The 13,296-nt window shown below is 48.5% G+C and overlaps 1 protein-coding gene across 14 annotated transcripts in view; it reads right to left on the reverse strand.

The window, feature by feature from the left end:
• The window catches only part of DLG1 (discs large MAGUK scaffold protein 1), an 82,515-nt gene that overhangs the window by 24,210 nt on the left and 45,009 nt on the right, over window positions 1–13,296 (reverse strand). For 5 of the 14 annotated variants that reach the window (XM_083612621.1, XM_083612618.1, XM_083612611.1 and 2 more), the window contains 8 exons: window positions 12,757–12,846; window positions 11,296–11,349; window positions 7,181–7,231; window positions 6,329–6,453; window positions 5,459–5,628; window positions 4,684–4,823; window positions 2,681–2,825; window positions 1,688–1,814 (listed from right to left, as the gene is read on the reverse strand). In XM_083612621.1, the coding sequence (XP_083468747.1) occupies window positions 1,688–1,814; window positions 2,681–2,825; window positions 4,684–4,823; window positions 5,459–5,628; window positions 6,329–6,453; window positions 7,181–7,231; window positions 11,296–11,349; window positions 12,757–12,846 (902 nt within the window). The remainder of the gene's footprint in view (window positions 1–1,687; window positions 1,815–2,680; window positions 2,826–4,683; window positions 4,824–5,458; window positions 5,629–6,328; window positions 6,454–7,180; window positions 7,232–11,295; window positions 11,350–12,756; window positions 12,847–13,296) is intronic. The other 9 variants (XM_083612613.1, XM_083612612.1, XM_083612624.1 and 6 more) reach the window with 3 other exon arrangements.

A 13,296-nucleotide genomic window follows, 5' to 3' on the forward strand; every position in this document is an offset into this window, starting at 1 on the left:
CGCACACTTTGGTTTCTGGGATACTGAGCGATAGGCCAAGTTTCCTGCAAGCTTCTGTGAATACATTTAGTACCGCTCCATATCCCAAAAACCAAAGTGAAGCACCAACATGCACAAAACAACCCTTCTGCAGTGCCACAAATCCAACTTAATGGTGTAACGTTGGAAAGTGTCAGTTACTTCTCCTGCCTGGGCAGTTATATTTCCACACATTGATGCCGAACTCCAGCATCGCCTGAGCTCTGCAAGTGCAGCTTTCTCCCAATTGAAGCATAGTGTTTGAGTACATTTGCAGGGAAACCTAAATGCTCGTTTACAAAGCTATTCTACTACCAACTTTACTACATGCTTGTGAAACATGGACCACTTATAAACACCATCTCCAACTCCTCAAAAGATTCGATCTCTGAAAATTTTTACATATCACTTGGGAAGACAGGTGAACTAATGTCAGTGTAGTGGAAGGAGCAAAGATCACCCATGTCAAAGCAATGATTCTTCAGCATCAACTTCATTGGACTGGTTGTGTTGAACCATCGGTGAGTTGTTCCAGGAGCTCTGCTAGAACCAGCTGAATACTCAAAATAAACTCACAATTGGTGGCAGCTGTAACACTAAGCTTTCATGCAACACACTTGGGAAGCAGGTTAATTGACCAGCTCAAGAAAGGGAGTTGTCGTCATCCATGGGAAAGGGATACTAGGCTCCAGGCCTAATTAGAGCAATACCAGCCACCTGTGGGGAACCTTGGCTGTGGTGGAGATCATGGCCACCTGTGGGCTGCTCTACTGTATCAAGTACATTTGCTCCAGTGCCTGGGGGCAAACAAGCCATCTTCTTGCTGGGGAGTCCGCCCCACAGAGTGCTGGAAACAGGGGCAAGGAGGGAGCCTTCAGACCTTTTGTGGTGATTTTGTTTTTTCCTTTAAATAATAATAATAATAATTATTATTATTATTATTATTATTTATACCCTGCCCATCTGGCTGGGTTTCCCCAGCCACTCTGGCCGGCTTCCAACAAAATATTAAAATACAATAGTCCTTCAGATATTAAGCGCTTCCCTAAACAGAGCTGCCTTCAGATGTCTCCTAAAAGTCTGGTAGTTGTTTTTTCCTTTGACATCTGGTGGGAGGGAGTTCCACAGGGCGGGTGCCACTCCCAAGAAGGCCCTGATCTGTAATAAACCACCAATCAACCTGGTAGTGTGGAAGCGAGTTTCTGGATCCCTGTGAGCCCACCTATGGCTCTGCGGGATAAAACTACTAGGTATGTTGTTCAGATGCCTGATTATCATCTTCCAAAGCAACTACTCTATTCCCCACTTAAGAATGGAAAATGAAATACCAGTGGACAACAAAAGATGTTTAAAGACGCTCTCAAGGCAAATCTAAAAAAAAGTAGTATAAACACTGACAACTGGGAATCACTGGCTTGCGAGTGCTCCAACTGGAGAACAGCCTTTACCAAAGGTGTCATAAAGGCGTCAAGGACTTTGAAGAAGCACAAACTCAGGATGAAAGGGAGATACGTGCTAAGAGGAAGACATGTTTGGCAAATCCTCGCCATGATCAACTCCTGCCTGGAAACCTATGTCCCCACTGCGGCAGGACGTGTGGATCCAGAAGAGGAAGAGGAGGTGCAGGAGCCTTGTGGGACATTCTGCAAGGGACCCAGCAGCTCCCTACCTGGTGATCTCATCGTCTCCGAGCATCCCTTTGGGGATAGGGGAGTATCTCCCTGGCGACGCTGGCGGAAGGGTCTGCCCCAAGTAGGTTGATGGGCTGATGTGGTTGTCGGCAGGCTGAGAATAAGCTGGGAAGGAGAGAAATGTAGATGGTGAACTCTGTGCAAGTGTCATATGTGGGAACTTAACTTACTGGCACATCAGAAAAAACTGTGCAAACCATTTGCACTGAAGCCAAATCTTTTGCTTTCAACTCTGCCAGTGCCTCCTTCCCCCACAAGCTGCTTCCTAATGTCTGGGCCAAGCCGCCTCCTGCACTCACGGGGAGAGAGAGGGAAACTGACCTCCCCAACAGCTGGCTGCGGGGAGGGCTTCTTTGGCTGGCCATTTAGATGGGCTAAAGTTGTGCACAGGATCCAGCATTCCTTCAGCTGGACCACAGCTTCCTTGGAAATGCCTGCTGAGTTTTAAGTTATAGCATGCCTCAGTGTGTACCTCCAGATGCATCTATCTTAATTTCAAGGAGACAGCAGGGGATGCTGCCACTGGGTGGAGCCTGGGATCTCCTGCATGCAAAGCTACAGCCCTCCTGGCCCCGTCCTAAGAAAAACAACTCTCTGCACAGATACAATGAATTTGGGAGTTGTATCCAATTAAGTCCTTCCTACTCAGAGTAGGCCCATTGAAAATAATAGCCCTAAGTTAGTCAGAGCCACTGTTTCAACCGATTTAAGCCTTGTTTTCTCTTAAAAACTAATGAGATGAACACATTTTCCCATATACAGGCCACCTTGAGATTTTGTAATAATTAAGTTACTAGTTCTTGAAAATTATTGCTTACGTCATCTTTTACATAACCGAAAAAAAGGAAACGGACCAGCAGGCATAGAATCTGAAAATCTCCTTTTACAAGCACACCGTACAAGGTATGAATGCCTCCGTCAAAGGAAGGAGCCGAAGTGCAGTAATCGCCGGTTGCCAGAGAACAACTCACCGTTGGTGATGTCTGGCGGGGCGTAGCTGTCGTTCATGAACATGCTGGTGGGTTTTGCCACTTTCAGGTAAACAAAGTCGGAGGTGTTTTTTAAGGCAGTCACTGCTTCTTCATGTGTCACTTCCTCTAAGCAAACACTGTTGACCTAGAGAGAGAGGGGGGAGACCAAATGAACTCATCCCTAAGAAGTCTCTGGCCCCGCACGTACAACAGTAAGGAAGGAGCCTGCACTTTGCTCAGAATTCAACCTCCTTGTGTCTAGAAGGGCTTCAGCTGCCCACTCCGACTGGAAACAGCTTTCACTGGCCTCAACTGACATGGTCTTTAAAAAAAAAGCCAATTTGGGACGTCCAGGAGCAGTGCGTTCTAGGGTGGTCCTCTGTTCCAACAAGCCCCCGCTCTGGATAACTGTCGGATGAGGGACCCTTCCTCCAGAGGTGCTCTCAGAGGAAGACAGGGCATTTATTTTGCAGGACCTTGTGCAGGTGGGGTCCCCTGGGGTGTCCCCTCACAAAATCCTCCTGAAATGGTTACCCACTGACAGTTTCTCAGACTTCCTTCCTGTGGAAGTGAGTTCTGGCACTGGGATCTGCCCTGTTTCTTCTGCTGTGAAGACAGGCACAAGAGGTTCGTTCAGATTCCCCACAATCTCCTTATCCTCCTCTGACTTGCTTGCCATTCAACTTTAATAATTATACTACAATCTATGGCCTTTTAAACTATGGTGGGGTATTGTTTTCTTTTGTTATTATGATGCTATTTTTCTGTTATTATATTGCACGGTGCCCTGTGATCTTCAGATGAAAGGTGGTATAGAAATTTAATACCAGCCATCCTAATCTGAGGGTCCAACTGCCGCCCCAACAGTATCCTGCTACTAACACCTTTAAAGGGCTTCTTGTTGGTCTTAATGCTTTTAGCAATGTGCTCCTTAAATTCTTTTTTTTTTTAAAGCATCTTACTGTCCGCTTGCACTTTTTTGGCAAAAGCTTGTGTTCCTTCTTGTTGCAGGATGTGCCTACAAAGTCCAGCAGGGAGCTCAACGTGAGCCCCCAATTCTATTCTCTGCCCACTGCCTGGTGGAAACCACCATCGGGTGGAATCCTGCTTCTAAGCTGCCTGGTTGACCACAGCAGGACGCTGGCCCAGATGGCTCTCCTTTGGCCTGATCCAGCACAGAGCAGCTCTGCTCTTGTTCTCACTGCACTTTTTCATAAAGGCATTGCAATGGGGGCAGCTTTATTTTATTGGCTGAAGGGCTTCCTTTGGGGTTTGGCTTCATTTTCATTATTCCTTATCAAGAGCTGTCTTCTTAGCTGTCTTTAACTATGCTGCTATATTATGTAATCCTAATCTCTTAAATCTCCTGTCATTTAATTATCAGGACTGCTTCCATTTCCACATTTCCTCTCAGTTATGATGCTCAAAACCATAATCCAAAACAAAGTCCCTTGTTTACAAGCCCAGTTCCAGGCCAGGCCCTGGACAGCCTGATTAAATGGCACTGGCTGGATTCTCCCAGGAATGGCTGAGAGCAGCACAAGGGGCCAGCACATGAGCCCTAGTGCACAGACCTCGGGGTTTTCTATAGCCAAGCATATCTTGTTTTCAGTTCTCTACTGCTGTCTTTGTACATTAGAGCCTCTTCTGTGGACTGACAGCCCTCCCATGTTTGACTTCCCATATTACAGTGCCATTTAGAGGATTTTCTTAGCTGTGCAAGGTGTTCTGAGTCCAGGGCCCGTTTCCCAGCAAAGAAAACTGGATACATCTGGCTCTGATAAGCCAGAGGCAGTCAAGTGAGCTTTGCAGTCTTCTCCATGATAAACCACTAACCTGCCAAGATGCAGCAGGCAACACTGCAGAGACTCAGGGAGACCCCCAAGGCAGCTTTGTAGCTTAGAAATGACTCACTGGCTCCCAAAGGAGGGCAACCCCTGGCTTTGAGGACAGCCTCTGTGGAGCTGTGCCAAAAACAGAGGGATACTGCAACTTCAACTCACAGCCATCAGTTTGTCTCCAATCTGGAGCTTGCCATCCTTGTGTGCTGCACCTCCTTCAATGATCTTGGTGACATAGATGCTGTTGTCTCCAGGAATGTGCTGGTTTCCAACACCCCCAGCGATGCTAAACCCAAGACCTGCTTCAAGAGAGCAAAGACCGTCATCAGCACAACTTCCGCAGACTGTCTGCAACTCTACAACCAGCTTGCATGTCAAAGTATCTGACCACAGTCCAGACCTCTGTGGGAAAAGCAGAGGAATGGTAGAATGGTAGAGCTGGAAGGGATCCCATGGGTCATCTAGTCCAGCCCCCTGCAATGCAGGAATCTTGGCTAAAGCGCTCGTGACAGAGAGCCATTCAACTTCTGCTTAGAAACCTCCAAGGAAGGAGAATCCCCAGCCTCCTGAGGGAGACCGCTCCACTGTTGAGCCGGGGACTCTGGAGCAGGGAATGGTCCGGTGAGAATCAGGCAAGGGCAGGGACACCCTCACCCCCCAGTCCATGTGCTGGAAGGCTCACAGTCACCAACCAGTGATAACGGGGGGGTGAAGGCTGCCCACAGCCTTCAAGGCCACAAGGCATGGGCTCTCTTCCAGCTTCTACAGGAGCGACTGGAATTTCCAACCAAAACCACGCACTGCTGTGTGCAGTCCAAATGCCACCCCATCCCAGGCCTTTGAGAACTGCAGGCAGGCTAACCACCACAAAGAGGAGCTGCAGCCACCCCCACCCCATCCCTAAACTAAGCATGGCTTGCTCCCTTCCGCCACAAACCTTTGGGGCCTTTCACGAGCTTGATCTCCATGATTTTTTCCGTTACTTGCTTTCTTCTCTTGACATGCAGCCGGACTACGGAGCCTGCCTCCTTCAAGGCTTCTACGGCTTTGCTATGCGTCACATCACGGACGTCCACCTCGTTGACACGCAAAATGCAGTCGTTCACCCTGCAAGTAGAGAGCAAAGATGGCCCTGAATGGCATCCAGGTGTGTACACACACACACACACACACACACACGTGCTTTTGTCCTCTCAGAATGCTAAATCCATGGGCTCATTGAATGGAACTCAATGATGGAAGGTAAGACGAAAGTACTTCTTACACAGCACACACACACAAACTAAGATTCAGTGCCACCAACATGGATGGCTTCAAAAGAGGAAGAGACAAATTCATGAAGGAGAGGGTTATCAATGGTTATCCTCTTTCTCCACCGTCAGAGGCATTAATGCTGTTGCTGCACTCAGGTCTTGCTTGTGGGCTGCCCATAATGGGCACCTGGATGGCCACTGCTAACAAGATGCTGGGCTAGAAGGGCGCCCTTTGGTCTCGGAAGGCCTCCACTGCCACTGGCCTAGAGCTCCCCCCCCCCCGGGCCTGCTGCCTGCGGCTGATGGGAACACCTGGAGGGGCACAGGTTCCCCAGTTCGGCCTTATGGCCAACCCTGGAGAGACGGCTAATGCTGAAGGCTCCAGGCTGCTGCAAGCATCCTCCTAAGAGCCAGGAATCAGGACTGGATGAATCCCACACCAGCTCAGCTTGCTCTCTGCAGGAACAGCAGCCATGCTGCCTCTTTTCCCGGACTGTTGCGAAGATGGACATTAGATGGAGCCAAAGCCTGGAACACAGAAGGAACTGACGTACCGCAGTCTTCCATCTTGCGCAGCAGCTCCTCCCGGGATGATCTTTGTAATGAAGATACTCGAGTCGTCCCCAATGTGGGGGTTGTCCGTACCTCCTGCAATGCTGAAGCCAAGTCCTGAATTGCCCTGGGGGAAGAGAACCAAAGCACCTGTGATCGACCAAGAGGGACACCGACTTCAAAGTATACTTTTGGATGAGCCAAGAGGGGTTGTCAGCATGTGGAAGGAAGCAGGAAATGCTGTATGGTGCCAACATTTCCATTTGACAGGGAAAACTGTCAGCTCCACAGGAAAATTAACAGTAAAAGGAATGAATTTAAAGTTATTTCATTATGATTGTTGAAACAGCACATGAAGGTCTTGGCACTGGCGAACTCTCCCCCCATCACCTTCCTGATGCTTGATGATAGCCCAGGAATCTGTCTGGCAGAAAAGCTTGCAGCTGGAACTTTCCATCTCGTTCATTTGCCACAAGGATCAGTACCTGGCTTACAGCCCCAATGCAATGGCAGCTGGACTTTGAGCAAGGATTTGAGCTGTGGCCCTTCCAACAGGCTCTACTCCAGGAGCCACGTGTGTGTGGAATGGCAGCTCCAAAAAGCCACGGCAGCAGCAGGATGGGTGCCATGAGGCCAGGCAGACCTGCCTCTCCTGCCTGCTTTGGCCAGAGCATCATGAACCACGCCAGGCAACAGAGCTCCTCTGGCAAATGGGCATTAAGAAGCCATAAGAGCAGGGCAGCAGCCAGATCCAACCGCAGCAGCCAAGAGAGGGAAGCAGAAGCAACCCCTCCCAGATAGAGAGAAAAAGCAAACCCCTTGGGAAATCAAAGGTTGCAGGAGCTCCTCCTTACCCTTTCCAGTGTAATTTCTTCATATTCAAAATCTGCATCTGTGCCATTGACCTACATGAAGACAAAAGCATGGAATGTTTGTGATTCTTCAGAGGAAGTGTGTGCAGCATGGCCCCAGCTGATGGCTGCTGACACCATGTTTGATGGTCCACTCTGCTTGGCGCAACTGCCGCAGGGACCATGCAAGGGGAGGAGAGATTGCAAAAATATTAAGAACTCCTGTTTCCTGCTGGTGTGTGCATGCGCACTAGAGACAGAAATAACTACAAGAAGCCCCCTCCCCCCATTCCAGAAAGAGAACATTTTGTTGCTCAAGGAACAGAAAAACACAGCAGAGCAACAGGTGCTGACAGACCCAGAGACTGACTGGCTAGCTTGGAAAACACCAAATAGTTTGCCATCTGACTTGTCCACCTTCTTCAGAGACTGACTCTTCCTAACACTCCCTTTGGGTAGATGAGGAAAGGAAGCAGTCACCTGCTTAAGACTAGTGGTGTGGGTTTTCTGGGGAAATGTGATTGGATAAACTGTGAAGAAAACTTTCTGCTGCCTAAATTTAACTTACTGTGTTTATTTGACATATTTAATAAACAAAACTTGAAAAGTTTGCCATGCTAGTTCTATGTGCTACCGAAATATCTGGATAGTTTGTGTTTTAACAATAGCTGCAAAGTAGCTGAGGACTTCAATAAAAGTGCTGTTCAAATGGAATTCAAACAAATCCAAAGTTTTACACAATTGGGTTCCTTCATTACAAATCTTTAGGCACCAGGCAAAAACTTCCCTCTTCTCCCAGGCCTTGGGCTGATTCAATACTCTATGGCCTTATAAACTGGGAGGGGTGGTGGTTTTTGCTTGCTATTATGGTGTGTAGTTTTGTGTTTTTATACTGTAAACTGCCCTGTGATCCTCTGATGGCTTATCAATCTCCTTGTTCTGGAGGTAAAACCAATGCAAAAGAGATCCATCTGAAGGCGCAATCCTGAGCTCCTTGGAGAAAGGGTGGCATGACTAGATTAAATCAAAATCTTCACACAGCCCTCAGCAGCCAGTCCTGGGCATCCCTGCAGCTTGTTCAAAATGCAGCACCTTTAGGTGCCTAAACAGCTGCTTGTAGGACCACTCCTGTTCAAGCCACCAATCAAGCAAAATGCCACGTTTTGCTCCTTCCCGCTGGAAGCAGAATCTGCGTTCAACATGTGATCCTGCTTCCAGGGCAAGAGGCTGCCAGCCCAAAGTCATTAACATGTGGAACCTGATCTCCTCCAGGCTGGCTCCAGACAAAGCAAAGGCTCTCAAAGGAGTCCTTGGTGTTGCATTACTCCGCTGGCGAGGGCGACAGGTCGGGAACAAACAGCCCTCTGCCGAAGGTGCTGCTGCTGCGCTTCTGCACTATCTGAACACAGGAAGCAGAAAGAGCCGGCCAGAAAATGGGTCAGCCGACTGAGGGGTGGGAGGCCACTTTTAAGTGCACCTGACGCTTCTGGAGTGTGGCAGCTGCAAAGACCACTGTGCATTGCACTGGGCTCTGGCCCTGCCGGCAAAGGAGGGTTGGAAATGGCCCTGTGCCAAAACAGAGAACGCCTCCGTCATGTGAGAAGCCATCCTGGGACTTGTGAGGAATGATTCTCCTCCACTGTCTCAAGATGAGCATAAGAATGGAAGAGAGTGGGGTCATCCAGGGATTTGGAATGTGCCATTATCAACGTGCAGATGGCACGGAACTCTGCTTCTCATTCACACAGGCATCAACAGGCCCCACATTCATCACCTGAGGCCCTTCTTTGTGTGCCTCCTTCGAGCGGTGGATGGCAGCATGGGATCAGGCCTTCTCAGTGGTGGCTCCCCAACTGTGGGGTGCTTTCCCTAGGCAGATGCGCCTTTAGGCACAGTGAAGATGTGCTTCTTTACCCCGGGCTCATCTTTTAGATGAGTGGAATGGGAGCTGTGCTATGTTATTGCAGGATGGGCACTTTATTAAAAAAAATATTAACTCTTTGAAATCGTTTGGTGTGTTTTACATTTGGTATGCTTTTTTTAAAAAAAACTGTAAGTCACTTTGAGACATTTTTTCCTGTGGTAAGCAATTAATTTTATTTTATTTTTAAATAGTTATTAGCCGGCATGTCTTGCTTGTGAGTTTCCAAAGACATCTGTCCAGCTACTGTTGCCAACAGAATGTTGGTCTAGGGCAGGTGTGGGGAACTGTCCTCTCCCGGTGTTACTAAACTACAACTCCCATCATGCCTGGCAATTGGCTATGCTTGCTAAGCCAATGGTAGTTGTAAGTTCAGCAACCTCTCAAAAGCTCCCCAATTCTAATCTAGTGTAAACTTTGGGTTGAACCAGCAAGACACTTTGTATGCTGCCTTTGAGCCTGGAGTTCCATTTCGCTTCCACCCACAAAACTCCGTGGCAGAGCCCTCTTCCCCTTACACCCTGGTCTGGGCATCTATCTCAGCTGAGCTAGGAGCTGATGGCAGATGCCACCCCATCGTGGGGCAACCAATGCCCAGTGCTAGCTCTGCAGATGCCTCAAACCTATCAAGTGTAACTGGTTCACCCCCAACTTCTAACATGGCAAGAGATTTTCTCTCTTTCCCCACCAGAGAGAGCTTTCTTATTTCCCTGCAGATAGATAGATAGATAGCCCAGGTGATATGGGAAGCTAAAGCATAACCCTAAAGAATGCTCCAACTACCGCACAATTGCACTCATTTCACACGCTAGCAAGGTTATGCTTAAAATTCTACAAGGAAGGCTCAAGCAGTATGTGGACCGAGAACTCCCAGAAGTGCAAGCTGGATTTAGAAGAGGCAGAGGAACCAGAGACCAAATTGCAAACATGCGCTGGATTATGGAGAAAGCTAGAGAGTTCCAGAAAGACATCTACTTCTGCTTCATTGACTATGCAAAAGCCTTTGACTGTGTCGACCACAGCAAACTATGGCAAGTTCTTAAAGAAATGGGAGTGCCTGATCACCTCATCTGTCTCCTAAGAAATCTCTATGTGGGACAAGAAGCTACAGTTAGAACTGGATATGGAACAACTGATTGGTTCAAAATTGGGAAAGGAGTACGACAAGGCTGTATATTGTCTCCCTGGTTATTTAACTTATATGCAGAATTCATCATGCAAAAGGCTGGGCTGGATGAATCCCTAGCCGGAATTAAAATTGCTGGAGGAAATATCAACAACCTCAGGTATGCAGATGACACAACCTTGATGGCAGAAAGTGAGGAGGAATTAAAGAACCTTTTATTGAGGGTGAAAGAGGAGAGCGCAAAATATGGTCTGAAGCTCAACATCAAAAATACGAAGATCATGGCCACTGGTCCCATCACCTCCTGGCAAATAGAAGGGGAAGAAATGGAGGCAGTGAGAGATTTTACTTTCTTGGGCTCCATGATCACTGCAGATGGTGACAGCAGCCACGAAATTAAGAGACGCCTGCTTCTTGGGAGGAAAGCAATGACCAACCTAGACAGCATCTTAAAAAGTAGAGACATCACCTTGCCAACAAAGGTCCGTATAGTTAAAGCTATGGTTTTCCCAGTAGTGATGAATGGAAGTGAGAGCTGGACCATAAAGAAGGCTGATCGCCGAAGAATTGATGCTTTTGAATTATGGTGCTGGAGGAGACTCTTGAGAGTCCCATGGACTGCAAGAAGATCAAACCTCTCCATTCTGAAGGAAATCAGCCCTGAGTGCTCACTGGAAGGACAGATCCTGAAGCTGAGGCTCCAAGACTTTGGCCACCTCATGAGAAGAGAAGACTCCCTGGAAAAGACCCTGATGTTGGGAAAGATGGAGGGCACAAGGAGAAGGGGACGACAGAGGGCGAGATGGTTGGATAGTGTCTTCGAAGATACAAACATGAGTCTGAACAAACTGCGGGAGGCAGTGGAAGACAGAAGTGCCTGGCGTGCTCTGGTCCATGGGGTCACGAAGAGTCGGACACGACTAAACGACTAAACAACAACAAAGCATAACTGCCTAAATGTGGATTCACCACTTTTTTTAATAAAAAAAATTAGCACAGCACAGAGCATATGTTTTCACTGAGCTTCATTGGAAAGACATACAAGGCAATCAAATATCAATAGACACTTACGTAGGTTGGGGTCTCCGAAGTTTCGGTGTTCACCACCACTGGAGGAGGATTTGCCTTAGGATTAAAAAGATAACGGTCGTGCATTAGAAGGAATGCCCAAAGGGAAGCCACAGAGCCTTGCTTCTCTCTGGGCAGATGACTGCCGCTCCCTTTAAGGGTTGCCCACTCTGCAGTGCAACAGGGTCAAGCTGCTTGCTCCTGACAGCAAATACCAGGGGACACCCAGAGGAAGAGGCCAGTTGCAGCTGAAAGAGCAAAACGGATCCCTACCAAAGCGGTTAATAAACTGCAGCCCATTTTGAAGCCAGAGTGCAACAGGCATGCTTTGCTGACGCAATCCCATAAACCTCCCCAACCCATATATTTCTCTGCTCTTGTGAGAAGACAAATGTTATGTGCTAGAGCAAGAGCTGGGCATCCCTTACTGCCTCCTTGCACTCCCCAACCCACCTTTTAGTTCTCTTCATTTGGACATGACTTCTTCTTTGACTCTTCTCAAAAACTACTAATGTTAGACTGTAAGCTCCTTGGGACAGGGACCTGTCATCTTATTCACTATAAAGCACCAGGACACTGGTGGTGCCATACAATAAACATTAACAATTATTTTTCCAGGCTTGCAATCTGCTTTGCCTCTGCTATAGTCACTGCTCTGTTATATATTGCTGCCTTTAGTATGTACAGATCTGTTTGAAGCGCAGAGTAGAAATCTATATAATAAATTCTACTATTTTATTTTATGATTTCTAGGTCGGCCAGTGTCAAAGGGTCTAGCACCATCTGCCTGGGCGCCGGTCAAGCTTACAAGCTGTTCACCTTCACATTCCAGAACAGGAAGCAGTTCTGATGCAACTGCTCCAGACCAACAACTTAGAGAGTGCTTTGCTGAGCCAAATATAAGGAGGCATCTTTTATGTATGTGGAGAATGACTCAGCTGAGAAAAGAATTAGCCTGGATTAGCCAGCCTACCCATCTGCCTTTTACAGCAAGGCGTGCCGTGAGTGCCAAGGCCCACTTCCCCTCCTCTCAGTCGGACCATGAAGTCAGTGGGCATCTTCCTAGAAGAGCCTGGCCTCTGAGCAGATGTCGCAGTGGGAGCAGGTCCCCCAGCACCGCTGTGCAGCAGGAGTCCTGAGAGGTCAACAGGCCAGCGTCTTCATGGCAGGGGCCACAGCAGTTGAGCCAGGCTCCTGGGCAGCGGCTCTCCACATGGTCAGGCGGTGCTCAGCTCCTGCCTGGCCTGGGGCCTTCTGCAGGAAAAGCCTTCCCCTGCCACTGAGATGCACATGCAGTCAACCCAAGGAGGCAATGCAACCACTCCATTCTGCAGCATGCCCAAAGGGGAAGAAAAAGCTACACTGAGTTCCAAGGACCCCAGGACCAAACGGGCATGCAATCACAGAGACAACCATAGCAAGACAGGCCCTGGCATGCCAGGGGGTGGGGTGAGGAATAAAAACCTGTGAGATGGAAGATGGGATGAGTGTGGTCTCAGCAGGGACTGGCAGGACAGAGACAACGGGAAGAGAAAGAGGAACAGCTTCTGGTATCTAAAAGCATGAATGGAGAGAAGTCAGGAGTTGAATCTAAAGGTTGCGGGTGGAAGAGGCACTCCCCCCCCCCGGGCTCTTGCGGATGGAACTGGCCGCAGCGCAGACATTCCCCAAATGCTGAAGGATCGCCTAAGACCCCAGCGCATGTGGCTCACATTTGGGGCCGTTGTAGGCAAAAGTCCAGCAGGGGCTGCTCCGAAGACAAACTTGCAACCCCAGCATCTTTTGGAAAACACAAACATACACACACATTCCCCTTTTCTTCTCACCAGCAAGGCACAACACAACGGCTCATCAAGTGATTCTGAGGGTCAAGGCTGCCTCATAAAAGGGGCTGGACTAGCTGACCCCTGGGGTCCCTCCCAACTCTACAATTCTAAGTTGGCTCAAGCTCCACAAATTCAGGAAACTGGAAGCGAAGGCTGATGCTGTGACATTTGTGCCCCT

This window comes from Podarcis filfolensis, assembly GCF_964270895.1.
Source record: "Podarcis filfolensis genome assembly, chromosome: 5".
Lineage (NCBI taxonomy): Eukaryota > Metazoa > Chordata > Lepidosauria > Squamata > Lacertidae > Podarcis > Podarcis filfolensis.